Raw genomic sequence first — 27,665 nt, 5'->3', positions numbered from 1 at the left:
CACACTGTGGAACTGTGGCTGCCCTTGAACATCTGTTATTTCTTCCTCCACTTCCCAGTTGTTAGAATTCCAGGCTTGTGCTACGCATACAGATTGCAAGTGTGTTCTACCATGCTCAGAATGCCACTATCATTCTTAAAGTATCAGTAGAGGGCTAGCGGCACAGCCCAGTGCCTGCCTAGTGTGTACAAAGTTTCATTCCTAGTGCTTAAGAAATGAAAATCAACACAACAGTAGTAGCCAATCCACTGACTTTCATAATTACATAATTATCCACAAACTTCCCGGCATGTTGCCATTGCTTTCAAAACAAATGAGGTTTGAGCTGCTATACTGTCTTTTGTAAATGCCACTTATTTTACAGAGATCTAGCCACCTCATACCTTTTTATGCTTTTTGAGGCCCACAAAGCCTCGGTACACTTTTTGAGATGGAGTCTCATGTATCCCACCCAGACTGGCTTTAAGTTTGCTATGTAGTTGAAAATTACCTTAAACTTCTGGTCCTCCTGCCTCCATCCTTAGAGTGTTGGGGTTACAGGCATGGGCATGTGGTGGAGACTGAGCCCCAACCAGGACCATCTGAGCCAACTTCCAATCCCTAACACACCTTCGCAACGTCTCTACCCTCCTTGACTCAATTCCACCTCTTTCTGTCTCCTCAGTATGCTGAACATAACTTAGTCTTTCACACTCAGAAACTTTAAAAAAATTTTTTTAAACAAAATTTTGTATGTGTGTTTTCCCAGCATGTCTGTGCACCACGTGTGCAGAACCCATGGAAGCCAGAAGAAGGCATAGGTAGCAGACAAGCGGTTTTTCAAACCTAGGTCCTTTGGAAGCATAGCCATTGTATCATTTAAGGCATCGCTCCAAAAACCTCAGAAACTTTTTAATGGTTCCTGAATAAAGTTAGCGCTGCAGGCACATTATTTAAGAGCCAAAGCCTCAGTGACCCCACCTATATATAGGGTGCGTGAAGGGCGGGTGATAGGCTTCACAAAGCCTGTTGTATGTTGCTAGGACCTAAGAGAACTTCGTAGTTACCACGCTCCACCTCCTCCTACTGGGCCCGCCCCGTTGCGGCAGCGCGTGCGCAGCATCCTCTTTCTTCTAGTTTCCGTACACTCGAGGACTCGGCGCTCGATCGGTGCGTGTCAGTCTGTCTTCCGGTTTCTGCCCGGCGCGCCTGTCGAGCGCCGAGCCGCCGATGGCGATGGCTGCCGCTGGTCTCTGAGGAATCTCGCAGGTCGGCAGTAGGGACCGGAGGTGGAGAGTAGGCTGCCAGCTTCCTGTCGGAAGCCGCAGGGAGTGAGGAAGGGTGTCGCCCTGCTTGGAGCCGCCACAGAGAGCCCGGCGGTGGCTGAGGTGGGTGTGACGTGTGGTTTGAGAGGACGATGCGGTTGGGAGATGAGGCTTTGCGGGCCTCAGCGGCGGGTCTCTGCCCGCGACGTGTTGCGTGGCGCCCGCAGAGTTGCGTCCCGCGGGTGCGCGTGGTCGTGCAGACCTCTACACTGCCCCCGGCTGGGTTTTTCAATCCAGTCTGGATGCGAGAGTTTGCACAACTGGGCTTCTGGTTGCGGCATCTATTTCGGTGGTTTGTGGTGGCGCATAATTAAGTGACTTTATGTTAGGGTCCCCCACTTCATTCATGGAGCCCTGTTAATGCCGCTCGTGTGTGTGTGTGTGTGTGTGTGTGTGTGTGTGTGTGTGTGTGTATGTCAGATACTGCGCTAGACCACCAAGTTCTCTTGGTGATGGCGAAAATCACAGGCTCTCCTCACTGGCTGCGGTCTTGTATTATTTAGTCATTTCACTTCTGTGCAGTCTCTGGCACCCCGAGGCAGCTGTTGTGAGGCATCTTGGCCGGAGCCTGCCTTGAGTAAGGGGCGTTTCTCCAGGGTGAGAATTGAGCAGCAATGTGTGGCCAGGGTGGATGGGGACAGCCTATGTTTGACTTTTTAAGGATGAGTGCAGGCTGGGAGGAGGCGGCTGTCACATCCAGAGGATCCTGTCAGCCACTGGCTGGTGGTGAGAGAACCGGTCAGACCTGGCGCTGGCTGTTTAAGTAATGCCTCAGATATCTCTCTGGACGGGTCTGCCTGTGTGTAGTCTCTAGATTTATTTATTTAGTCTCAAGAAAGGGTTTCACTATGTACCTATGTCAGGCCTGGAACTTGTCATGTAAACCATGCTGGCCTCAAACTGCCTGCCTCTGCCTCTGCCTCCCAAAGTGCTAAGATTAAAGTCGAACACCACCACACCTGTCAGATTTCTTAATTAAGGGAAACAACAGGCACCTAGTGTCCCATTTATTTAGTTTCTGAGTTGCTGCCACCCTTCACCTTTGAGGACCAGATTGTATCCTCCTCTGTGCCCTCTGCAGCACACCACATGTCTAGCTACACAAACTCCCCCACTGTCTGCTGTGATATGTGGCCTCCAAGGTCTTGGAAACAGATTTCTTTGCTTTTGTGAAATGATTTTATCCTCGTTATCTATGGTTAGGAGTCTTTCAAGGTCACATTAACAGTGACTTTGCTGTGGTCCAATAAGAGAAAATCTAAGTTATAAAGTCCTGAGATGTTTAAGTATCAGATTTTTCTGTTGCAGCACAGAGAATATTAGACTTGCTGCCCCACTGTTCTAATTTATAAAATCTAGTAAATGCATCAATACACTGTAAATGCAAAATATATTTTTCATTAATTTTATCCATCCATTCATGTAAACTAAGAGACAGTTTGCTATGTTGGCCAAACTGGTTTTGAATTCCTAGATTCAAATGAGGATTCTTCTGCCTCAGACTTTTCAAAGTGCTGGAACATATCACCAAGCTGCCCTGATTATTTCCTTCTTCTTCTTCTTCTTTTTTTATTTAATCTTAATTTAAAAATGCAGTTATTTTGTGTGGAGGGGCCTGAGTGTGTGGAGGCTAGAGAACAACTTTCAGGAATTTAGTCTCTCTTTCTACTTTTATTTATTTATGATGGTCAAACTCAGGGTAGGTGGCAAGTGCCACCTCTCTGGCTCTTGATTTTTTTTAAAAAAATATTCTTCTTTAAGGGAAGGTTGAAAGGTTTTTTTGTTTGTATTTGTTGTTATTTTTCTTTTTGGTATTTAAAAATAACATTAATTTTTTTCTTTTTAAAATACTTTGTGTGTATGATGCCACTTTTCTTTTTAAATTATTTTGTGTTTGTATGATGTTTACACACTTAGGTGTGGTATATATATATGAAGATCAGAGGACAACCTTTGGGAGTTGATTTTCTACCTTTAGGGTGGTCCTAGCAATCAAACTTAGAGGGATATACTTTACCCACTGAATGGCATACACTTTACCCATCTTGTTTTGGATTCTTGAAACAGAATGTCACTGTGAAGCCCAGGCTGGTCTCCACCTCAGGTTCCTCCTGATTGCCTCCACACACACAGCGCTGATATTATAGTCATGAGCCATTACACTTAGCTCCTGGCCTTTGTATTTCTAGCACATGTGCCTAACAGCTACCAAGAGCTCAATATATGTGGCAGAGTAAAAAAAAGTACGTTACATATTTTCCTCAGTAACTAAAATGACGTGGAAATCATGATGTTGGCCATGCTGGTGGCTTAAGCCTGCAATTCCACAAATTCTGCAAGTCTAAAGCAAGAGAGTAACAAGTTCAGAGCCTACCTAGGCTACAAAGTGATTCCAAACCAGTCCAGGCAACTTAGCAAGACCCTGTCTTACAACAAGAATAGCAAAAAGGACCAGGTGTAATTAGTGGTAGGGGACTTGCCTACTATGTGCTAGTTCTATGTCATATCCTTAGTACTAAGAAAAAAAATCCTTTCAAATAATGAGGTCAGGCCAGTTAAAATGACCTTAAAGGAAATGCCGTGGGATCCTGTTTGCTTCTCTGTAGGACTCTACTTCCCACTTCATTGATTTACCAGTGTGTTCTGTGCTGTTCTCATATCTTGGTCTAAGGATTTGAGAAACAGTTTGTTTCCACGAACTTGTACCAAACATTAATCTTGTTACAAACTTGTGCCTTTGTTGAACTGTGGGAAAAACAGAAATCTTTTGTTTGCTGCTTATTTGCTTCAATTGACATTTGTTTTTCTTAGATTCCTTCTGCTGAAGAGAGGAGATATCATCCAAGGCCACAATGTCACTTCCCCGTTATCCTATTGCTGCCTGCTCAAGCTAACACTGCCAGAATCCTGCTCCTGTGGGAGGAATCAAGCTGACTTGGCATGAGGTTCCTGCCTTCCTGGGGTTGAGAGAAGCACAACTATGGCGTCTCTTGATGACCCAGGCGAAGTGAGGGAAGGCTTCCTGTGCCCTTTGTGCCTGAAGGACCTTCAGTCTTTCTATCAACTTCAGTCACATTATGAGGAAGAACACTCAGAAGATCGTGATGTCAAAGGGCAAATTAAAAGTAAGAAGCGAGGGTCTTTCTCATTTCATTCTATTGAAGAGACCTTAGTTAATGGAATAGATTTACAGGCTTTCATATTTCCACTTGGTTATGATCTGATAATAATAGTAGCAAGCAGATATCTAATGCTTGTGTTCTGTGTTGTTGATTCTCTGTGTATTTATTTACCAGTTGTTGTTGTTTTGAGACCAGGTCTCTATGTAGTCCAGGCTGTCATAGAGCTCGCTATGTAGACCAGGCTGGTCTCACAGAGATCTGTTTGCCCACTTCTGCCTCCTGAGTGCTAGAAGTTAAAAGCATGCACTCCCAGGCCTGGTCCTTATTTATCTACATGAAAGCTATGCTATTGTGGGTTCTACTTTTCTGGCTAGGATACCAGACTCAGAGAGATTTGATAGCCTACCTGAAGTTACTCAAATGGAGTACGCTTAGCTTTAAGCTAACAAGTTTACCACTGTGATCTGCATCTCTCACTGATTACTCAGATTATCTTGCCTTCAGCTGGAATAGTTTGGACAAAAATGCTTATCTTTCGCTAAAAAAGTGGAGGCCTAATACATACCATTTGCCTGCCACTAATTTAAACCTTCCTACCATCATTCCTTTGCCAGCTAGACCCTGCCATCTACAGCCCAGAAAAGGAATGTAACAGTTGAAGGTAAAGAAAAGCAACCCCCAAAGTTAATTTTTTTTTTTTTTTAAAAAGCTTCCAATTATAGAGAGAAATCTTCAAAGGTAATTTTGAACTGTACCCAGTGTTCTAACCTCCAAATAAGTCACTGTTCCTCTGGAGCTCACTTCCCTAGTGGCTAAGTCACATCTCTCACTCCATGTGTGAGCTAAGTTGCATCTCCCAGTTGGTAGCATTTCTGGAGGCCACAAGAGATGGAGTGTGGACACTGGATTTATAATCTACTGGGTGGAGAGAAGGGCTGAACCACTAGATGGCATTTCTAGTGCACTCTGTCCTCCAGACACATAACTCGCTTGCTTCTTATAATCAAATATTTGACCCTGGACTTCCCTACTTCATTTTTCAGTTCATTTAAAAAAAAAAAAAAAAAAAAAAAGAGCCGGCCAGTGATGGCACATGCCTTTGTCTTTAATCCTAGCACTCTGGAGGCAGAGGCAGGTGGATCTCTGAATTCAAGGATAGCTTGGTCTATAGATTTAAGTTCCAGGACAGCCAAGGCTACACAAAACAACCCTGTCGAATATCAACATAACATTAGTTGCAACTTTTATACAAAGACATGATGAAGTCAGATGTTTTTTAGAGTACTCAGAGCTGTGATTGTCCAGAAACTCCTGACTATAGACACTGAAGCAGAACCAGGAACTGCTAAGAGACTACAGGAAAGGGTGGTGCTTTGTAATGCTTGCAGTTTCTTTCTTTCTTTTTTTTTTTTTTTTTGGTTTTTCAAGACAGGGTTTCTCTGTGTAGCCCAGGCTGTCCTGGAACTCACTCTGTAGACCAGGCTGGCCTCGAACTCAGAAATCCGCCTGCCTCTGCCTCCCAAGTGCTGGGATTAAAGGCGTGTGCCACCACTGCCCGGCTTGCAGTTTCTTTCATATGCATTGTCATGTCACTAGACTCTCCCAGGAAGCATTGCTTGGTGTCATTTTATAGATAATTGGGGCTCAAAAATATACAGTAATGTTTTCAAAGTCACACAACAATTGGCAGAAATGGGCATGGAATGCATATGTTCTGCCACCTGGAGGTCCAGTATACAGCTTTTTCTACAGGGCATTGCATATGATGAAAGGCCCTCTATTCTGATTACAGCATACATTGCAATTTCCAGAAGGGTTGTGGGGGGTGAGTGGGGGAAAAAAACCCCAAAACAGATTATCTAAACTTCCTGTGAACGACCAAAGAGTTTTCAAAGAGTTTCCGTTCCTGGCATTGCTGACCTCAATCATACACCATGCTACTCAGAAGCCTGGTTAGGCCAGCTTGTAGAAAGGTTAGAGGTGTCCTCAGACTTCCATAGGTAACATTTTATTTTTTAAATTATTATTTTTATTTAATTAATGTGGATGTTTTTGCGAATATATTTATTGTTTGTATGTCTGGTGTCCATGGAGGCCAGAAGAGAGTATTGAGTGTCTTAGAACTGGAGTTACAGATAGTTGTGAATGCTGTGAATTGAACTCAGGTCCTCTGAAGGGTAGCAAATGCTCTTAACTATTAAGCCATCTCTCTAGCCCCCTACAGGAGCCTCCTCCTCCTCTTTCCTCTTCCTTCTCTTTCTCTTCCTCTTCCTCCTCCTTCTTTTTTAAAGATTTATTTATTTATATATTTATGTAGATATAGATACTCTTCTGCATGTACATCTGCACACCTGGGGCAGCATTAGACAGTTGTGAGCTGCCATGTGGGTGCTGAGAATTAAACTTGGGACCTTTGGAAGAGCAGTGAGTGCTCTTAACCACTGTGGAGCTATCTCTCCAACCCAAGAACCTTCTTTTTTTCTTTTTCTTTTTTTTTTCTTTTTCTTTTTTTTCTTTTTTCGAGACAGGGTTTCTCTGTGTAGCCCTGGCTGTCCTGGAACTCACTCTGTAGACCAAGCTGGACTTTAACTCAGAAATCTGCCTGCTTCTGGCTTCCAAGTGCTCGGATTAAAGGCGAGTGCCACCACTGCCCGGTGGCAGTTTTTAAAAATTACATTTATTCATCTATTTTGTGTTGGTTGAAGCATTTGCCATGGTACATATGTGGAGATCAGAGGACAATTTACTAGAGTAAGTTCTCTCTTATCATTTGGGTTCTGGTGATCAAACATGGGTCTTTAAGTTTGGTGGCAAGTGCTTTTTATCTGCTGAGCTATTTCACTGGCCTCTTGGAGGCAGTTTTAAATGGATAAAATCAACTCACCATTTCTGAAAGGTGTCTATGGGTTTGAGCCCCTGACTCTGGTCCAGCTGTATTTAAGCCATTTTACAGTAGGCAGAGGAAAAGGTGTTTGAAAATTGACTGTAGTTTCTGTTTTGTTTTCAAATATGCATGAATTGGTTAACTGGGCTCCTTTGGAAAGACTACATTGACTCTGCTAGACAGTCCCTTTACTGTCCAAAGTGGTCAAATGGCACAGACTGCCTTTTTTGCTTAGGATAGTTCAGTTTTGTTGGCAAAATGAAGATGTGTGCCAGGCATGGTAGCACACACCTTTAATCTTGGTGGCAGAGCTGGGTGGATGTCTGCTAGTTCAAGGTAAGTGTCATCTATGTAGCAAGTTCTAGGATAGTCAGGGCTATATAGAGAGACCCTGTCTGAAAGCAAACAAAAATTGACCATCCTGCTTTCCTTCCTCATTGAATTGATTTGGCTCTTTATGTTTAGATGTACTATTAAACTTGGGAGTAAGCAGTAACTTAGCCTGTATGTTGGAAACATGAGCAGCATTCTGCTGGCCCTGACTTCTGTGGGGTTGGTAAGAAGGACTTTACTTACTGCTGTATATCTTTTGAGATCTGAATATTCTTGTGTATTTTAAAAATCAGGTGATTGTTTTTATAAAATCTTGGACTCATTTGTGCTATTTGTTTTATTTCTTCAAGATCTTGTTCAGAAGGCTAGGAAAGCAAAAAACAAGTTGTTGAAACGAGAAGGAGATGATCGAGTGGAACCAGGGACCCAAGGATATGAATCATTCAGCTATGGTGGGGTTGATCCTTACATGTGGGAACCCCAAGAGCTTGGTAAGAACATTTATTAATACATTCAATGCTTATGAGATATCTACCCTGTTTTAGGTAATTTTTTTAATTTAAAATTTTTATTTCTCTCTCCCCTCCCCCCCCCCCCACTCTGATTATATTTTCTCTGTATTAGTCAGGCTTCTCCAAAGGAACAGATAGAATATGGTCCTGGTAGTTCAAAAATGGCTGTCTCAAGACTGAAAGGCTTAAAATCTGGTAGTTGTTAGTCTCTGTGGTCACAACCTGGTGCATTCCTGGAGAGCTGCTGGTCTTCAGTCTGTGTTGGAATCCGGAAGAATTTGGAATTTGGATTTAGTGCCTGCTGCAGCAATAGGGTGGATGAATTTACCATTGAGGTTGAGGGCAAACAGACTAAAAAGCAAAGTTCTTCCACAGTCTTTAATGTGGGCTGCCACCAGAAGATGTGGCCCAGATTTAGGACAGATCTTGTTTCAGATAATCTAACTAAGAAAATTCCTCTCAGGAGTGCCTAGCAGTTTGGATTTTAGTTGATTCAGATACTGTGAAGTTGACAGCCAAGATTAGTCTTCACACCCCTCTTCTGTCATCCTCTCTGATCTCTTCCCTCTCCCACTGAACCCCTTCTTCCCAACAGGTCACCCTCTATTTTAACTGTTTTAGGTAATGTTCTAGGAGCCGACTGAGAAAGCATCAGTAAATCCTCAGGGCTAAGCATTTTATTGGCCTGTGTCCTGCTAAGGAGAAAAAATGGAAGGGAAAGAGTTGAGATCTCTTTTAAGTTAAGCACTATGGTAAATGCTTTGTACATATGCCTTCCTTTGAGTGTCTTTGTCTCTAGCAACCTGCTGAGGATCAAATAGTTGCTAGATTACAGCAGCAAAGTGTCATCATTCTGGGACTTTCTTGAGTCTGCTTAGCCTCAGACCCCATTGACAGATCTGTCTCCTCTCAGGCTATCTGACAAGTAAGAGGCACTGATGTGCATAATTATAACTTCACTTACTTAGTTACTTTTTAACTGAAAGTGCTGGGACTAGACCCTGAGGGCTTGGCAAGTGCTGTGCCACAGAGACTCATCCCCAGCTCAACTCTTTGAGATGGGGTCTTACTATATGTAGTCTTGGCTATCCTGGAACTCACGATGTAGATCAGGCTGGCTTAGAACTCAAGAGATTTGCCTGCCTTTGCCTCCTGAGTGCTGGGATTAAAGTGCATACCACTATGCCTAGCTTCTACTCTACTTTCAAACTGATAAACATAGTCTAACATTTTTTATGATTATTCAGTCTTGTGAATAATCCAAAAAACTTTCCCCTCATCCCCCAACAAAACCCAAAACATTGAATTAATATACTTAGAATGACACTTTTTAAAAAAAGAAAAAAAATTGAGACAGGAACTTATGTAGCCCTGACTGTCATAGAACTCCCTTTGTAGAACAGACTTGAGCTCACAGAGATCTGCCTGCTGATGCCTCTCAAATGTGGGATTAACAGCATGCACCAACATGTCTGGCAGGATTACTTGGCTTTAAAAATTGAACTATATGTATAGTAATTACATATCAGTAAAGCTGTTAACAAAAATACGTCACATGGTGAACTAAAGTGTCTCATCTTACATATTATTTAGCTGTGGAATGATAACAATCGCTAATTTTGTTTGCTGGGATTGAATCTCAGAAGCTTGGTAAGGAAATTCATCAATTCATTTCATTTATTTGTTCATTCAATACTTATTGAGCATCTATGTGTTTCATCTGTGCTGAGTATGTACTCTGACAATGGGGGTTTATAACTAGCCCAGTAAAGTACTTTCTATCCATGAAGTGGTTAAGTAATGCTTCTTTCATAGTGGTTTACTTTACTTTCGTATTCAGAACCCTTGTGAGATAGCTTACTCTGACTGCTACAGCACACATGGCATGCAGAGACAGACACACACACACACACATGCACACATGCACACATACACAAATAAAATTAATAAAAACACATATAAAAATAAAAAAAAATACATGAGAAAACTAAGGCCCTAAGAAAGGAAGGGACACTTACCAGGGTCACTGATTGCATCTTTATTAATGCCACTAGGGAAGGTGGTATTTAATCTTAGAACTGTGCTATCCAGTTCAGTAGCCACTAGCCATATGTAGCTATTGAAATTTCATTAATGAATCAAACAAAATCTACACGCACTTCAGCTGTGCAGTATCCCTCTGTGGTCAGTGGCTGCTCTGTGAGTATGCAAAAACATTTTTATCACTGTAGAAGAAAATGGCTTTATGGATAAAGCTATTGTTACATAACTTTCTGGGGACCTGTGGGGACCTGTAAAAGAAACATCTGTTCACGTCACATAAGGAGGGTGCAGACAGAGAACAAAGAAGGTTCCCACCAATCCAGTTTGGTGAGACAAATGAGTTTATTGGGGGTTATTTACAGGAACATGAGTGAGTTGAAGTTGCATCACCAAAAAGCCCCAACCCCCTGCCCATTAAGATACAGTTTTACTTTTAATTTTTAAAGATTATTTATTTTTTAAATTGTGTGTGTGTGTGTGTGCGTGCGTGCGTGCATGCGCACATGTCTGCAGTTGCCTATGGGGTCCAGAAGAGGATGTCAGAATACCTAGAGTTGGAATTATAGGTGCTGGGAACTGAACGTGGATCATGCAAGAGCACTGTATGCTCTAAACTCCTGGTCCCTCTTTCCTGCCCCAAGCTCTTGTTTTATAGGTCTTTCAGTCTACAGCAAAGTTAATGCAAAGCTGGATTCAGAGCACTGTCTAGGGTTGAAGTAGTAGTGGTGGCTGTAGGTTCAGTTGAAGGAAGGCACTGACAAAACTGATGGTGTACCATGTCCTTGCTCTGATTAGGGATTCTGCTGGTCTCAGCAAGCAGTGTCTAGCCATAGGAAGGATGGCCTGTTTTGCTGCAGTCAGACACTCAATGGCTTACTGCAAAATAGAGTTACTCTGGCCAGGATTTAGAGGTCTACTCCCACTACAGATATATATCCGCAATTATGAATCACATATGAAAGCGGATTAGAAGTATAAAGGAGAAATTTCAGACAAGTGAATTTTAATACTTTGTGATAGATTATTTTCTAATTGCCACAGTCCTAATTGCTAGAGTGGTTTTCTGATTAACCTGCCCAATTCAGCAATGGAAAGAAATGCAAATTGTGGATGCTCAAATGGAAATTTTAGAAGTTATTATTTATAATTACCCCTAAGACTTCTAGACTAAAATTTAGCTACCAGTGTATGATTAGGAAGTGTAAGATAAACGTGGATGAGTGAGAGTACAGTTTGGAGATGGTCCATAGAGGCTTCAGACAAGGAGAGGACAGCTTGGAACAGCATGGAACCATAAGTAAAGATGTACTGTACTCCTTAACTTGACAGCTGAGTAGGATTTGAGTCTCCTCGATACAAAAAAATGAGTGAAGTAATAATATGTTTCAGATACACTGAGGTCCAAAACCACCTGATTCCCTTTGTATCGGGAACGTTTCTGCTAGGTCCTAGATGCTAACTGAGGAAAGTATCCATTTAACTGTACTAAGGGCATACGTTACCACTTACTGGTCCCCCACCCCCATTTTGAGAAGGGTTTGTTATTATTGTTACAATTAGTAATAGTAGTAGTATACTAGTAGTATTTTTATTTCTCTAGATTTCTCTGTGTAGTCCTGGCTATCCTGGAACTCATTATGTAGATCAGGCTACCGTCAAACTCAGATCTGCCTGCCTCTGCCTCCCACTCCCTGGGACTAAAGTAAAGGTGTGAGCCGCCACCCCACCTCCCATCCCTGCCTCCACCCCCTGCTTTTGAAAAGGGACTGTTTTTATTTTGATAAAAAGCTACATTATGTTAAGTCATAAAAGTAGTCGAGTAACTTGTCTAAAGTGATGTAGTATGTAGCAGAATTACTCTAATAAGAGCTTATTTGCTATGCTTTGAGATCTCTCCTGTTGTACTTTGGGTCTCCAAGAGCCAAGGTTAACATTGTAATGAAATTCCTTTCATCTCCTTTCTAGTTATTAAAATTTTGGTAAGGTTCTAGAATCCTGATTTTTTTTTTCTTTTACAATTCACTGAGGATCTAGAGAGGCTCGATCATAATGGTTAACATGTCACTAATCTTCTCTCCCCTTTAGGTGCTGTGAGAAGCCATCTTTCTGACTTCAAAAAACATCGTGCTGCAAGAATTGACCACTATGTTGTTGAAGTCAATAAATTAATAATCAGGTTGGAAAAGGTAAATTTTGTAGTTTTATTTTGTAAGTACATATTTTGTAGAAATCCTAAATTTTTTTTTGATTCAATAAAATTTTATTTTCCCAAATGTCCAGCTGACTGAACCTGCTCTTGTGTCTTCACCAGCAGCCGGGGCATCTCCACCCTTTGTGTTTCTGGTGTAAGTTACTTGGGCTCTGTGCTTTGAAACCAGCTTGATAAGTCCTTTACTAAGTAGCTCCTGAAGGGCCGCCCTGGCCAAGGAACCTTGAATCTTCAGTCTCTCAGAGATCACAGCTGGAGTAATGAGTTTGTAGTTGGGCACTTCCTTGCAGAGTTTGTCGTGTGTAGCTTTGTCAAACAGGACGAGGTTGTTCAGCGTGTCCCGAACTTTGCCTTTGGACCTCTTCTTCTTTTTGGCTTTACCACCAGATTTATTTACGGGGTCTTTGTCTTTTTTTGGCTGACTTTCTGGCATCTTTCTTCTTCTTGTCGTCTTTGGGAGGCATGGCGAAACTCAGAGAGTAGTGTGGACCACTGCAGCCTCACTAAGATGTCGGAGAAAAAGCGAAATCCTAATTTTTGTAGCGTGTGTTATGTAAGTGATGAGTATCTGATTCTGAGAACTGCAGAGGACATTGAGGAGAGCTGGCCTGGCTGGCCTTCCTGAAGTAAATGGCTCACACTGATAGACTTGCTAAGTGCCCAGCTCCCCTTTTATGCCCAGCACCTCCACTTGCTGTTGTAAAGCTTCTAGAGTTGTCCCTGGTAATCACACAGTGGGCACAGTGTGTAACGTCATTGATAATGACACAAAAGTGGTGTCCAGCTCTGAGTATGGAGTCGGGGCTAGGGCTAGTGTGTGTCGTGGGGCATCTAGGGTAGCCTTTCTATCCTGTAGTGCTAGAGTGTATTTGCAGCACTACCATGATTGGCTTGCACTCTGACCCTAGATACACTTGCTGTGTATCTGGATTGTGGGGGCATTTGTAGATGTAGTCCTCTTTTTCACTTTTGTGGTGTCCCAGCAAACACTCTGCCACCAACTAAGTCCCAGACTAGGGACGTTCTTTATAGGAGACTTTGTGGACAGAAGTATGTGGCCAGTCTTATTTTCTAGGAAAACTGGAAAATCAGGAGTTCACCATTGCTTTCAGTAGCTCCCATATCCCATCCTGTCTACCTGTTTATTGGTAAAACTGGTAAATGACAAGAGAGTCCTGGATATGAAACTAACATGTCCCTAGTAAAATTGTTTTGATAACTAGGGTTGGGGTTGACCAGTGAGCCTTAAGAAATTTGAATATACATTTCTGCTGAGTGTGAGTGGCAAAAAATACAGTGTTCCCTCAACTGATTAACTCCATTTGGCGTTGTTTCCCTGCTTAGCTTACTGCATTTGACAGAACAAATACTGAGACTTCAAAGATTAGAGGTAAGTCCAGACCTTTGCTCACGATCATTCCTTTTTGACTTCTTCCCTGGAAACAACTTAAGAATGCTGAGCTGCTTTTTTTTGTTTGTTCTTCCAAAGCAATAGAGAAGTCCGTGGTGCCTTGGGTCAATGACCAGGATGTTCCTTTCTGTCCAGACTGTGGGAATAAGTTCAGCATCCGGAACCGCCGTCACCACTGCCGCCTCTGTGGGTCTATCATGTGTAAGAAGTGTATGGAGCTCATTGGCCTGCCCTTGGCAAGTATGTGATGCGGCTATGGGTGTGCGCCCTGATCTCTTGAGACTAGTGAGTGTGCCTAGGCCCTTGGGACTACTTGTTTAGTTAATGGCCCACAGAATCTTTGTTCACCTACTTGTTGAGTTCATTAAACTCACTGTAGCCTCAACACTGTGCTAGAGCCCAAGAATATAGTGGCCTGAAACAGGCGGGTGAGCTTTTTCTTCTTTTCAGAAAAGGAATTAGAGTTACGGATGGTTGTAAGCTGCTAAATGGGTTCTGAAAACTGAACCTGGGTTCTCTGCAAGAGCAGCAAGATGATCTGTCTCTCTAGCCCTAAGATTTTTGTTTGTTTGTGTGGTTTTATTTTTGTGTTTTGAGACAGGATTTCTCTGTGTTGCCCTGACTGTCCTGGAACTTGATCTGTAGACTAGGCTGGCCTCAAACTCAGAGATTCTCCTGTCTTTGCCTCCCAAGTGCTGGGATTAAAGGTGTGTACCACCACCATCTGTCCCTGAGATTTTTTTTTTTTAAAATAAAGGATCAGATAGTAACTATTTTAGACTTTGAAAGGCACACATGGTCTCTTCTCATTCTTCTTAGTTTTTTTTTTTTTTTTTTTAAAGGAGCAACTTCTTTAAAAACCATCTGGGTGGGTGCACACATAGAAGGCAGAATCAGAAGGCCCCAGGATGGTTAATGTTAGCCTGGGCTACATAGTGAAGCTTGGTCTCAAAGTAAAACAAAACAAGCAGATGTAAAACGACCTAGGGTTAGTGGCTCCTGCCTATGACCTCGGCATGCGGGAGGCTGAGGCTGAAGAACTACCATTAAGTTTGAGCCTGGGTTATAGAATGAGATGATCCTGTGTTGGGAGCCAACTCTTAGCCAAAAGTGGCTATCATCTCTACAGCCATCTCGAGCCATATACCCTGACAAGAGACTTGTTTTCAACAGCCTGCAATAGCTGAGCACACTCTGATAAACATCTTGTTACACTGTTTAGTGCCCCCAGCTGCAAGGTGCACCTGTTATCCATGGCTACAAGGCATATGACGTAGTGCCTTCAGTTGACCTTGTCCTTGAGGGCAAGTCACGTGGTAAAGGGTATCAATAACCAGGATTTCTTTTCTATAGAGGAGAATATAGGAGAATATAAGAGACTAGAGGAGAATAAAGAAGAGACGTGAAGAGACTGGACCAGACTCTGTCTTGTATCCATCTTTTGCATCTTTCGCCCTTCCTCCGCCCCCACTCTCTCTCTTGCTAGACCCTGACCTGCAGACGACGGAGCAGCAGAACAGGCCATTACAAAGTAGCAACCGGCCATTACAATCCTGACTCAAAAGTGAAAAAGAGTAAAAAGCATACTTAGTGTAAGAGCTATACAAAAACAGGTTGAAGTTAGATTGGCTTACAAGTGTTATTTGAACATTTCTTGTCTGTAAGGCATTGCCTGTTTCCTCAAGGAACTCAGGATCTAGCAGGGGAGATAGAGGGTCACACACAATTGCTTCATAAAGGAGAGGTGGAACAGCTGTTTGTCACCTTTGCCTAGAAGAGCAGGTGAGTTTTTTTGGAAGAAGTTTTGAAAAATAAGCAGAGTGCCTGTCCCTCTCCTTATAAAATCTCCCTGTCACACAGAAAGACTAGTGTCATGGAAAGTGCTAAGCACCATGGAGGCTCCAGTGAAAGGAAGCATGGATGCAGAGGGTCTGCAAGTGATGTCAGAGAAGTACCCTGAAAGAGAATGGTTGTAAAGGAGGTGGGGAAGGATGGTGTTCTAGGCAGAGTAAAGAACATCAAGGAATCCTGGCACTAGTAGAGCAGAGCTGAGTAGCTTTAGGAGATAGACTTACAATGAGAGGTGTCCAGGACGTGGGTGAGACCTGGAAGAACAAAGCTGTAAAGTGCAGGAGGACAAGCTACTCCTGTACTTTGTGACTCAGCTGCTTACACATGGCTGATGGAAGGCTAGGGTGCAGCTCAGTGAAAGAGCACCTGCCTAGCATGGTCAAGAATCTGGGGTCTATCCTTAGTACAGATTAGCAATACCAAAGACTTCTATTATTTGTATACACCTAGCTATGAGGCCTGTGGACAATATGGGGGCAAAGTCACTTTTTTCTGTCTAGTTCTTGTGTCTGCTTACTTTACCTTGATACTTTCCTTTGTCTTTGAGACCAACCTCCTTTCAGGACACTGTTCACCTTTCTATTCTTGGGCTTATTACCTGGGCAGAGTCTGTCAGGTGGCCTTGATGGCCATGTTAGGGCTAAGAGTGTAAGACAGTTTCTACCCAACAGTTGCAGATTCCAGGGCAGCTCTGTACATATAGATGTTGGACAGGAGAAAAAGGAGTGTGCTTCAGATGGGTAATGGGAGACGATAGGAAGGGCAGATGTTGCTTGTGGGAGCCAGGGAAGGCATCCTAGAGAATGGAGGGTGAGAGCTGGATGTTAGGGACTGATAGGAGGGCTGCGAAGGAAAGTGTCTGGAGAATGTGGATTGTTTGGAGAAATGGGGCAAAGGAGTGTGGTATAGGTATGGGATGGCCAGGTTATGATCAGGCTTCTGAGCCTAAAGACGGGTTACCACATGCTGTTTGGACCTGATCACTTCTTTTCCCACCAGAGTCTCACCCCTGATGCCAGAGAAGGTTCTTCTTGTCCAGAGGTGAAGCTTGTTCTTCCTGTTTCCTAAGTCACATCTGTAGCCTGAGTGCTACAGTCGCAGGTGTGGGATAAGTGGCTGCTGAGGGGTCACTGCTACCTGTCTGTTGTGGTTTGCAGATAAGCTCACCAGTGCCAGCAAGGACTCCCTGAGCACCCACACCAGCCCCAGCCAGTCACCTAACAGTGTCCATGGCTCCCGCCGGGGCAGCATCAGTAGCATGAGCAGTGTCAGCTCAGTTCTGGACGAGAAGGATGATGACCGTATCCGCTGCTGCACACACTGCAAGGACAAGCTGCTCAAGAGAGAGCAGCAGATGGACGAGAAGGAGCACACGCCTGACATTGTGAAGCTCTACGAGGTGACACATGCCAGGCAGATTCGGCCGTTTGCCTGCTGGTAGATTCTAGAGAATGCTCTGGAAAGTCGTTCCCTTGAATCATTTCCTGTCCGAGGGCCATGGTATGATTTCCTAATTAGGGCCCTCAGTGAGTCATAGAGTCATCCTGGGTGTGTAGTAACAGACTTATTTTCCTACCTTCCTTTACCTACTTGAAAGGAAGGAGGTCCAAGACAAGTGGGAAGGGCAGTTGTCCTGTGCATGGTCAGGTTCTGTGGAGAAAACAGAAGCTGAAGGTGTAGTAAACCATGGGTTGCAAGGGTCCCAGGAAACCCACTTGGGAGTTTCAGTCTTTATCAGTTTGAGCTTGTATGTATTTTCAGGGCTTATATGCTTTTGCCTATCAGCTGAGAGTCTCTTCTGAGTCTCAAATGCCTTAGTCTTCATTGCCTCCAGTGATCCCAGAGCACTTAAGTGGAGGCACACTGAGAATAAGAGAAGAGGATGTGGCTCTGTGGTAGATCTCTTGCTGTAGGTTCCATTTCTAGTACATTTTTAAGATTAGTTGGCATGCAAGAAAAAATAGAGTATGCAGAGAACATCTGTGTTGGACATGGTGTTATACCCCTGTAATCTCAGCACTTAGGAGGCAGAGGAAGGTAGATCTCTGAGTTTGATGCCAGCCTGGTTTACATACCAACTTCCAGGCTAGCCAGGGCTACATAGTAAGACCCTATTTAAAACAAATGAAAATAAATAAGCAAAATGGGAAAAAAAGAAAAATACCTCTGGGAATGAGGCTAGGTCAGCCTCCTAATGACCAGGTGATATGTCACTGTGGGCTAAGGAGAACTAGTCTGGAAGACAAATGGAGAAGTGAAGGATACTGGGAATGGCAGAACAGCCTGGGCAGAGAAAGCTACTTGAGCAAAACTCTTAAACAAGGAGGAATGTGTTTTCTCTGTGAGCACTGAACAGCCACCAAACATCTCTGCAGGTCATGGTGGCTGCTTCTGTTCTACCATATAAATATTATCACTGCCAGAGGAGGTATCAAACCAGTTCTGAGTGCAGCTGTACCTATCCTCTATCTTGCGTGGAGTTTGTGACCTGGTATCTCTTTTTTGTAACTAGCCATTATGTATACTTACATACTTTTTTGAGGAGAGCCCTGACAGTTCCATGTGCTGGTACTATTGGCTGGCGTCACCTAGCAGAGAGCACAGCGGCTGATTCCTCTTCCCTGTCTAGACACACTGTACTCTGAAAGACTGCCTCTCAAAAACATCTGGTCAAAAGGTTCACCCTGTGTTCTTTTCTTCCTGAAAGATTTTCTGATTGGAAAATAGGTCTATCCGTAAGGGAACTAACAATAAGGTAGTAAAAAGCAAAACAAAACAAAAAAATCCCAGTATTTTAAAAGTAGCCTTTTCTATATGTCTCTGATGTAGGGTGGCTGCGAGGTCACAGTTTCTGTCTCCAGTGCAGCACTCATCTCTTCTCTTTTGTTCTTAGAAACTTCGGCTTTGCATGGAGAAAGTTGACCAGAAAGCTCCTGAATACATCAGGATGGCAGCATCCTTAAAGTAAGCCACTCCTCTCTGTTTTTTCTGACTCAGTGGTGAATCCGATCTGGCTGGTAAAGCCAGTTCTTCACTAGCTGACCATGGAGATTGGTATCTTTTTACCTCCTTTCCCCTCTTTGGTGTTAAGAATGAAATGGAACCTTGTCCATGCTTAGCACATGGCTCTGCCAAGAAAATAGACCTCACTCTGACTTCACGTTTGTATATCAGTGGACACATGTTACTGTCACATGATGTTTTGACCATGTTCAGGTAGTAGGTCCATTCTGATTTAGTAGATTTGGCAAGGGCCTCAGACCAGAAGTGCCACTGCTCAGTGAAGTACTTGGAAACAGACAAGGAAGGGCAGCCTATCTTCTGCTCAGCTTGCTACAGTGCCTCCTAACAATGTACTGTAATGTCAGGATTACAAGAGGAATTTCCTTTGAACACAGGTGGGCACACAGAGCCACTGGACAGATGTAGCTTGTCTTGAGTTTGTTTTCTAAAATTAAGATGTGGTTCATATCCTTTTTATTGAACAGTTCAGTGATGTTCATGATAGTGTCATCACAAGGTTGTTCAGTTGTTACCACCATCTTAATTTCAAACATTTTTATCACTCTGGCAAGTAATCTCAGACCTGTAAGCAATTTGCCATCTTCCTAGGAATCACAGATTTGTCTGGATTTGTCAGTATGTGACACTTGATATATTATCTTTTGTGTCCGGATGCTTCTATGTACATCAATGTTTTCAACATTCACCCATGTTGTAGCATGTACTACGTTATTGTCCTTGCATTAAGATGTTATAGATTTAATTATGAACTTTGTTTATTCATTTGTCAATTTATGTTTATTTGGGTCCCCCATACTTTCAACTATTGTGGATAACACACTTTTTAATTTTTCTTTCTGTTTTTGAGGTATCTTCTTATGTAGTTCAGGCTGGTCTTGAACTCACCCTGTAGTTAAAACTGGCTTTGGATTTCTAATCTTCCTGTCTTCACCTCCAAGTACTAGGACTACAGACATATGTCAACATGCCTGTCCAGGAATAGTACACCTTTCATAATTGTGTATGTATACATACACATGTTCATGTGTGTGTGTGTGTAGGAGTATAACTTATTCTAGGTTTTAGGGTAACTCTGCATTTAATTTTTTGAGAGACTGCAAAATTATGTTCCTGTGTGGGTATTTCTTCCCTCTGGAATTTTATAATTCTGTTTCTCCACCCCCTGGCTAACACTTGTGTGGCCACCAAGTATTTCTTATATATTACTGAGTATGTGTGGTGCATGTATGTATGATGTTGCAGGCTCATGTATCCATGGTTAGTGTCACCTCTCCACATTCCCTGGCTGGTGGGGATAGCCCATCCTGAGCATATTTCCAAGTGGTTAACATCCAGTGGTCCTCCAGAGACTAGGTTTCCTGGGTTTCTCATCACTTTATTTATTCACTGAGCAGATGCTCTGTGAGCATTAGTTCTGTGCCATACACCATTCCATTCTCCTTCTGTTCTGTGACTGAGGCAGCAGACAGAGATGATGCCTGTCTTGTGGACCATCATCAAGGGAGCAAGAATTGAACAGGCTAACTCCAGCATGACAGTGCTCTGAGGGGTAAAATTGATGTGGTGGAGACTGTGAAAATGATTCCAGGCCTCAGATAACTGTTTTGATTTTCTGTGAGACATTAGGACAGAGCCTTCATCCTAGCTACTTAAGGGGCCGAGGCAGGATCCTTGGAGCTGAGGAGTTCAGTATAGCACAGTTCCATTTAAAAAGAAAAACAAAATCCAAACCAGACAAAAGCTTCCTTGCCCCACCCCCACCTCTTTTTTCTTTCTTCATTTCTTCAAGACAGGGTTTTTCTGTGTAGCTCTGGCTGACTTGGAACTTGCTCTGTAGAACAGGCAGGTCTTGAACTCAGAATTCAACTTTCCTCTGTCTCCTAAGTTCTGGGATTAAAGGTGTGCTCCACCACTACCTGCCTAACAAAGCCTGCTTTCTTACTTCTAGTCTCCTGTTTTTTGTATATTTTGTGGTTGAAAAATGATGTAGCCACTGTATTGAATTCTCTAATGATAGAACACTCCTTTTTTTTTTTTTTTAAAGCCAGAGTTGTTTTATACACAGTAAATTCGGTAATGCTTACTTAAACTGCAGTTGCCTCCCATAAAGAGTTGCGTAGCTAGTTGATGATGAGACTGATTACAGCTGGTTAGAGCTGTTCTTATGGTCCAAAAGTTCATCCCCAAGAATATGGAAAAGAAAAGCCATAATTATGGCATTTGAGATTTAGCAGTCTGGCAAGCTTGGGTGACAAGCTTGCAAATGAATAATTATAATGCCATAAGGTGATGATGTTGTCCTCTGGTAAGCTGTGTCTGATCTTTTCTGATATCCCTTCTCCACCCTGGGCAGTTAATTCCATTCTGCTGAAGTTGGAGTCCTGGTTTTCTCCTGTATGGAGCAGTTGTGTGTGTGTGAGGCAGAATATAGGGCAGTGGTGTGTATGTGAGGCAGAATGTGGGGCAATTGTGTGTGTGTGTGTGTCAGAGTGTAGGGCAGTTGTATATGTGAGGCAGAGTGTGGGGCAGTTGTGTGTGTGTGTGTGGCAGTTGTGTGTATTTGAGGCAGAGTGTGAGGCAGGTGTATATATGTGATGCAGAGTGTGGGACAGGTATGTGCGTGTGTGGGGCAGTTGTGTGTGAGGTAGAGTGTTGGGTAGATGATGTAGCTCTGGATTCCTGTCCACTGCATACTCTTCCTAAGGAGTAGCTGAGAGTAAAAAGCCAAGCAACTTCCAGGCCTTGTATAGTTTCATTGGTTCATTTACTAAGTCACTTTATACATCCTATGAGATACCATGAGAGATGGCTCAGGAAAAGTGAGGCGGAGTGAACTCAGCTGCATTTGTTCTGTTGGTAAGCCAAAGAGCTGGTGTTTGGGCTGAAGATATGGCTCAGTAGTGAAGACCATGTGCTGCTTCTTCCTGAGTTAGGTCCCATCACCTATGCCAGGGGCCTCTTAACCTCACAAACTCCTGTAACTCTAGCTCTAGGAGATCTGACACTTTGTGCTTCCAAAGGCATATGTACCCACACCCATATACATACCTAAAAGTCATAAAATAAATCTTTACAAAACCAAGTGGTTCTTAGAGACCTGGGCAGTGGCCTGTTCCTGAAGTGTCTGCACAATAAAATGACTTCTGCTTGATTACTGCATTGTCTCCATGAGTCTAAAATGCCTTAGCATTAACCACCTATCTCTGAGACCTTTAACACTGTGCTCCCAAGTTAGCACCATGAAACTTAGGTCAAACATTTATGGTTTCTCCATAGTGCTGGGGAGACAACCTACAGTCTGGAACATGCCAATGACCTTCGAGTGGAAGTACAGAAAGTGTACGAGCTAATAGACGCTTTAAGGTAAAGTTTGCTACGTCACGTTTCTTTTGCTGGCTAATGGGAAAGAGGTGATGTTTTGATGACACTGTGATGGGGATTTGAGATTATCTGTTCATTGGTGAAAGTAAGAACACTGGGGGAGGGAAGGGGCCTGCTTTGTTATTTACTGTGTAGCTTCTGGTTAAAGATTTGGAGTGCTTAGGAGTAGGGTGTAGGTCAAAGATAGAATACTTTCCTAGCATGTACAAAGGTCTGGGTTCTGTCTCTAGCACACAAAGGGACCAAAGAAAAGGATTTCTGGTGATCGTTAATAATAAAGAAGTAGGAGCTGGCTGCTGTACGCTGACTCACCCATGTGCCTGTCCTCACGGGACAGGTCAGGATCAGCACTTCCATTTCATAGAAGAGGATCTATGACAGAAACCCAGATTCTTTGCATGACTGAACTCTTGAACATTTAAAGACAGTGACAGCAAAGCATGAAAGTATGGAGTTTTGGCTGCCACACCCTCTGCTCACCTGGGATACTAGCCTTTCCCACATGGCCTCTTCTGTGACCATATTTCTGTGCTGTGTTAGAGTAGCCAGAGGGAAAGGAATGGGCCTTGCTGTGAGGGATACTTCAGTTTTTTCTATGTTGTTCCACATCCTCATTATATGAAAGCCTGTCAGCTCCAGAGACTTCACTGTTTCTGAGGCTGGTGGCACCCATTACACTGATGCCTTTGTTCCAATTTAGTAAGAAGATCTTAACCTTGGGTTTGAACCAAGACCCTTCACCACATCCAAACACTTTGCGGCTACAGAGAATGATCAGATACTCAGCTACACTATTTGTGCAGGTAAAGCCATGCTGGGGTGACATAAGTGTATAGCTTGCTTGTTTTCTGTTGACACACTTTTTATTTCTTAAAATTATGAATTCCACATTTGGAGGAAAAGCCAAAACCTGGGTAAAAGTAAAGATATTTTAAAATTTTTTGACAAGTTCATACATGCATACAGTTCTTGTGGCCATATTTACCCCCATTACCCACTCTCATCCCCTTCCTTTCCTGCTGACTCCAACTTCCCAGCTAGTCTCCCCTTGCCTCATGCCTTTGTGTATGTGTGTCAGGGGCGGGGGGAGGAGGTCTAGTGTTTTTTGGTTTTAGATTTTCCTTTAGATTGTTTGTATGTGTGTCTGTATGTGGATTGAAGCACATGTGAGTACAAGTGCTCCAGAATCCACAGAGGGCATTGGATCCCCTGGGTCTGGAGTCACAGACGACGTGGGCCACCTAATGTGGGAGCTGGGAATGGAATTCAGGTCCTTGTCACTCCTGAGCCATCTCTACAGCCACACAGGTCTCGTGCTTATTAAAATAGCTTTTAATCTTCTGTCTCTAATACAATTGTTCTTCATTCTGATGTATTTTCTTTCTTAATTTTTATATGCAATATTTATAATTAGTTCATTGTATTAGTTTTCTAGTTGCTGTGTTAAAATACTTGATAAACTTAAGGAAAACTTTATTTGAGTCCCTTTGAAGTCTGCCTTGATGGGGTCATGGTGGCAGGAGCTTGAGGCAACTGGTTATGTTATATCTGGAGTTAAGAAGCAGAGAGAGGTGAAGGCTGGTACTCAGCTTGCTTTCTCCTTTTTATTCAGTCCAGGAGCCTAGCTTGGACCCACGAACACCAGAGTGGGTCTTCCCACCTCAAAGTTTTCTGGAAAGACCCTTTGGACACACCCAGAGGTGTGTTTCAATTCTAAATCCACTCAAGTGGACCAGGAAGATCAAAATATTCCTGCAACTCTGTGTCTTGTTTTAATCACTGAGTCTGCTATGCTTATTTTGGCCATGGAATGCCACTGTGGCTCTGTCTGATATCCTTTGTTGAACTATTTCATTTTAGTTGGGGATTTGATGGATTCTAATTTTACTATTAGTGATAAGTGATATTTTCTCACCAGGGACTGTTTCTGGGCCATTGGCTAATGGTTCAAGAGCAGCAGACTAAATGTAGGTGACCAGATCTGAGTTGCATTTCTCTACCTCTGATGTCTTCTGCATTGTTAGAGTCCCTGGATAACTTGGTTGCAAGTAGCTATAAGGGGACTCCTCTCCCCTGGCAGTTGTTGCTTGCTCATATCTTAGGAAGGCCAGGAATCTTAGAATTTTCATTAGTTTTTTGAGTCCTGTCAATTTCTTGAAGTTTTATGACTTTTAGGCCTCCATCTTCTCTCCGGGAGAGGATATTTCCATTGGTAGAATGTGAATGCATAGCAACAAATTACTAAAATGTGATATGTTAGAGAGTATGACGTAGGGAGAGATCTAAGGGTGGTAATTAAAGAAAAGGGGCACCAAGGACTGCTGGGGCCTAGGCAGATATGGGTGGATGGGGTCAGGGCACAGCTTCAGAAAGAAGCTGGCACAGGTCTGGGGGACATCTGATCTGATGCAACCATCTCATAAGGAAAAGGCAGGTCCATCTGAAAGATGACTGGCAATTAGCATGTATGTCTTTCCTGTCAATGGTTGGAGTGGCTTGCCCTAAGTGTATAAGGCTTAAGGTTTTCTCCCCCTCTTCTCCAAAACACTTAAGTCTAAACTGTCTATTACTCTCCTACAGGAAAAGTTACTGGGTTTGATGTCACTGCCAACCAAAGAACAGTTTGAAGAACTGAAAAAGAAAAGGAAGCAGGACCTGGAGCAGAAGAGGGCGGTGGAGAGACAGGTGCGTGGGGCTCAGGCACCTAGTGGCTTGTGCTTCCCTGCTCTCATACCCTACTCCTTGGCTGCTCAGTCTCTCCATCTCAAGCTGGCTTCTGTTACGGCCTTAGAAAAAGAGTTGTTTTCTTACTGAGTCCTTTATTAGTTTTATTTAGTGTTTATGCTGATGTTCTCCTATCTAGACCACCACAGGGACTGGCAGTTTCCCTCTGTTAGGCTTGCAGGAAAGTTCGGGAGAAGACCTTGGAATGGGTACTGTTAAACAGACAATGGAGATGCAGCAGTACTTGCCTGTATCCCAGCTCTCAAGAAGCCGAGACAAGATTTTAAGTTCCAGACCAGCTTGTGCTACATAGTGAGGCTGTATTTTTTACAAGAAAATGAGGGTGCTGTTTTAAACTTCAGGAATAGAATACTTGCTTAGCATGCCTGAGGCCCTGGGTTCTATCCCTAGCACTACAAAACCCAAAATGAAAATAGGAAACAATGTGTATGTTTTAGTATTATCTGAAATTCCAACCTTGATGGAGATATGGGTGAAAAGTGTACAGCCGATGAAACTAAGAGGGAAGGAATCTTTTCAACTTATATTGTTTTATTTTTGAAATATAAGCCTGTCCTTGTTTCAGCAGTTGAATTGTCTTAGTGTTGCTGAGACCACAGAGGGTAGCAAACAGGGAGGGCTGCTGGCCTGGTGACCATGGTGACCCTGGTGATATGTGATGTCTCTGCAGGCTGCTCTGGAGTCCCGGCGGAAGCTTGAGGAAAGGCAGAGTGGTTTGGCATCTCATACAGCCAATGGAGACGTGAGGTCTGTTCGAGGCATCCCTGCTCCCTTGCGAAAGGCTGAAGGCTGGCTCCCACTGTCAGAAGGTCAGGGACAGAGTGAAGAAGACCCTGACCCTCTCCTCCAGCAGATCTATAACATTACGTCGTTCATCAGGCAGGCCAAGGCTGCAGGCCGCACAGATGAGGTGCGCACACTTCAAGAGAACCTGCGGCAGCTGCAGGATGAATATGACCAGCAGCAGACTGAGAAGGCCATTGAGCTGTCCCGCAGACAGGCCGAGGAGGAGGAGCTGCAGCGGGAGCAGCTACAGATGCTGCGCAAGCGGGAGCTGGAGCGGGAACAAGAGCAGTTCCTGGCAGCCTCTCTGCAAACACGGACTCGTGTTCTAGAACTCCGAGAAGTTATACCCTTCCAGTTGGAGCCCAGCCGTGGGCCTCACACTGATCTTGCCTACTCCTTGAATCAGGACTCCTCCCCAGTTCAGAGCAGCACAGCTCCTGATACCCTTTCACCTGGCTCAGCTCTAGCACCCATCCACTTGTGGTCTGGGCCCCCAGCCCTTGGCCAGGAATTCCTCCCTCAGAGCATCATATCACAGCAAAGTAATAAGACCTCTCTCAACCCGTTTGATGAAGACCTCTCCAGCCCTACAGAGGATGCTGTCAGCCCTGCTGCTGTAGAGGCACCTCCAGCTGCTGTCACCAAAGAATACAATCCTTTTGAGGAAGATGCTGAGGAAGAGGAGGTGGCAGAGTTGGGAGCAGGGAATCCCTTCACTGACCCAGACAGTCCAGCACCCAACCCTTTTGAGGAGGATGACCATCCCAGGCCTGCCAGTCCAGCCGCCCCTGGAAACCCTTTTGAAGAGTGCCCCTGCACCAACCCCTTTGAGGTAGACAGTGATAGCGGCATGGAGGCTGAGGAACACATTGAGGAGGAGCTGCTTCTGCAGCAAATTGAGAACATCAAGGCTTATATCTTTGATGCCAAGCAGTGTGGTCGAATGGATGAGGTTGAGGTTCTGATGGAGAACCTCCGGGAGCTGAAGTGCACCCTGGCTAAGCAGAAGGGGACCCCTAACTGACAGCAGTGGGCAGGAACTGGGCAGAGTTTTGGGCAGCAGGCTATCAAGTGGCAGGAGGAGATGGGCATGCATCTGAACGCACACAGGTGGGGGTGGAAACAGTAGTCTCTTGCTGTGCACTTTGAGGCATTTCCACTATAGTTGAACAAGAACAGGAAAAAAAAATCGGCATTCATGTGCTGGTTTTTCTGTATTATTTTTTTAATGAAGTGTTCCCTTTTCAGGGTACTTTACCATTTTATTTATCAAGATACAGCTGTTGGGCCAAGGCAGAAATGACTCCTGGGCCCTCTTAGTCCATTTTCTGCTGACTGTTGTTGGTCATTGTGCAGTATTATTGGGTAGCCCTTGACAGTCCCCTTCCTGTTGCCAAGAGAGGCAGGGCCTAAGCAGAAGTCTGTCCTGACTTGGCTGCTCCCTCTCACCACGTCTCTGCTTGGACTGTCTCCTGGACACTTAGGGAGATACTGCTGTGAAGGGAAAAGTCTAGACCCAGTGGGGACCAGTGCCTCTTTTCATGGATGGCAGGAATGTTGCCAATGTTGTCCCCTCCCGGTTAAAGGAAGTAAAGTTCCCAAGTGTGAGGGTGGTGGGGTGGTGGTGTCAGCATGAGCTTGATTATAAGATAATAGTGATCAAGTTTTTTGTGGATGTTATGGTTTGGGAGAAGTTTCTACTTATGCAGTTGTCTGATCCCCTGGAAACCTTCCAACCACTCTATAGGTCACATTCAAGGGCCTGTTGATTTGGGAATTGTGACTGGGAAGCTTCTGTGGAGTATTAGCAGGTGATGGAACACTTCTGAGTCAGGAGATAAATTCTAGTAACTTCAAGGCACTCTAGTCAGCCTTCTTTTTTGTGGCTTATCCTGACCTGGGAAACTGGTAAGATGTTATTTTACTACTCCGAGTACTGAGAAACAGAAATATTTGAGGCACAGCCTGAGATCATTCCACAGCCCTGAAGTACTTGAACTCTTGATAGAAGACAGAAAGGGAAGTTAATGTGGCTTAGTACTTTGGTTTACAGGAACAGA

General features: G+C 43.7%; 1 protein-coding gene and 1 pseudogene across 1 annotated transcript; one reads left to right on the top strand and one right to left on the bottom strand.

Annotated features, from left to right (window-relative positions):
• The first annotated feature begins 1,206 nt into the window (after positions 1 to 1,206).
• Positions 1,207 to 27,462, top strand: Rbsn (rabenosyn, RAB effector). The gene is made up of 12 exons (XM_028773096.1): positions 1,207 to 1,367; positions 4,116 to 4,429; positions 7,994 to 8,134; positions 12,284 to 12,384; positions 13,752 to 13,797; positions 13,897 to 14,058; positions 16,827 to 17,068; positions 18,563 to 18,633; positions 21,970 to 22,056; positions 22,775 to 22,877; positions 24,655 to 24,759; positions 25,490 to 27,462. The coding sequence occupies exons 2-12, from the start codon at positions 4,285 to 4,287 to the stop codon at positions 26,627 to 26,629; spliced, it is 2,343 nt and encodes a 780-aa protein (XP_028628929.1). The 5' UTR covers positions 1,207 to 1,367; positions 4,116 to 4,284; the 3' UTR covers positions 26,630 to 27,462.
• LOC114625631 lies at positions 12,448 to 12,871 on the bottom strand (annotated as a pseudogene).
• Positions 27,463 to 27,665: the final 203 nt, after the last annotated feature.

The sequence above is a fragment of the Grammomys surdaster genome, unplaced genomic scaffold (assembly GCF_004785775.1).
Source record: "Grammomys surdaster isolate TR1022 unplaced genomic scaffold, NIH_TR_1.0 220, whole genome shotgun sequence".
Classification (NCBI taxonomy): domain Eukaryota; kingdom Metazoa; phylum Chordata; class Mammalia; order Rodentia; family Muridae; genus Grammomys; species Grammomys surdaster.
This window is presented reverse-complemented; position numbering and strand designations above follow the sequence as displayed.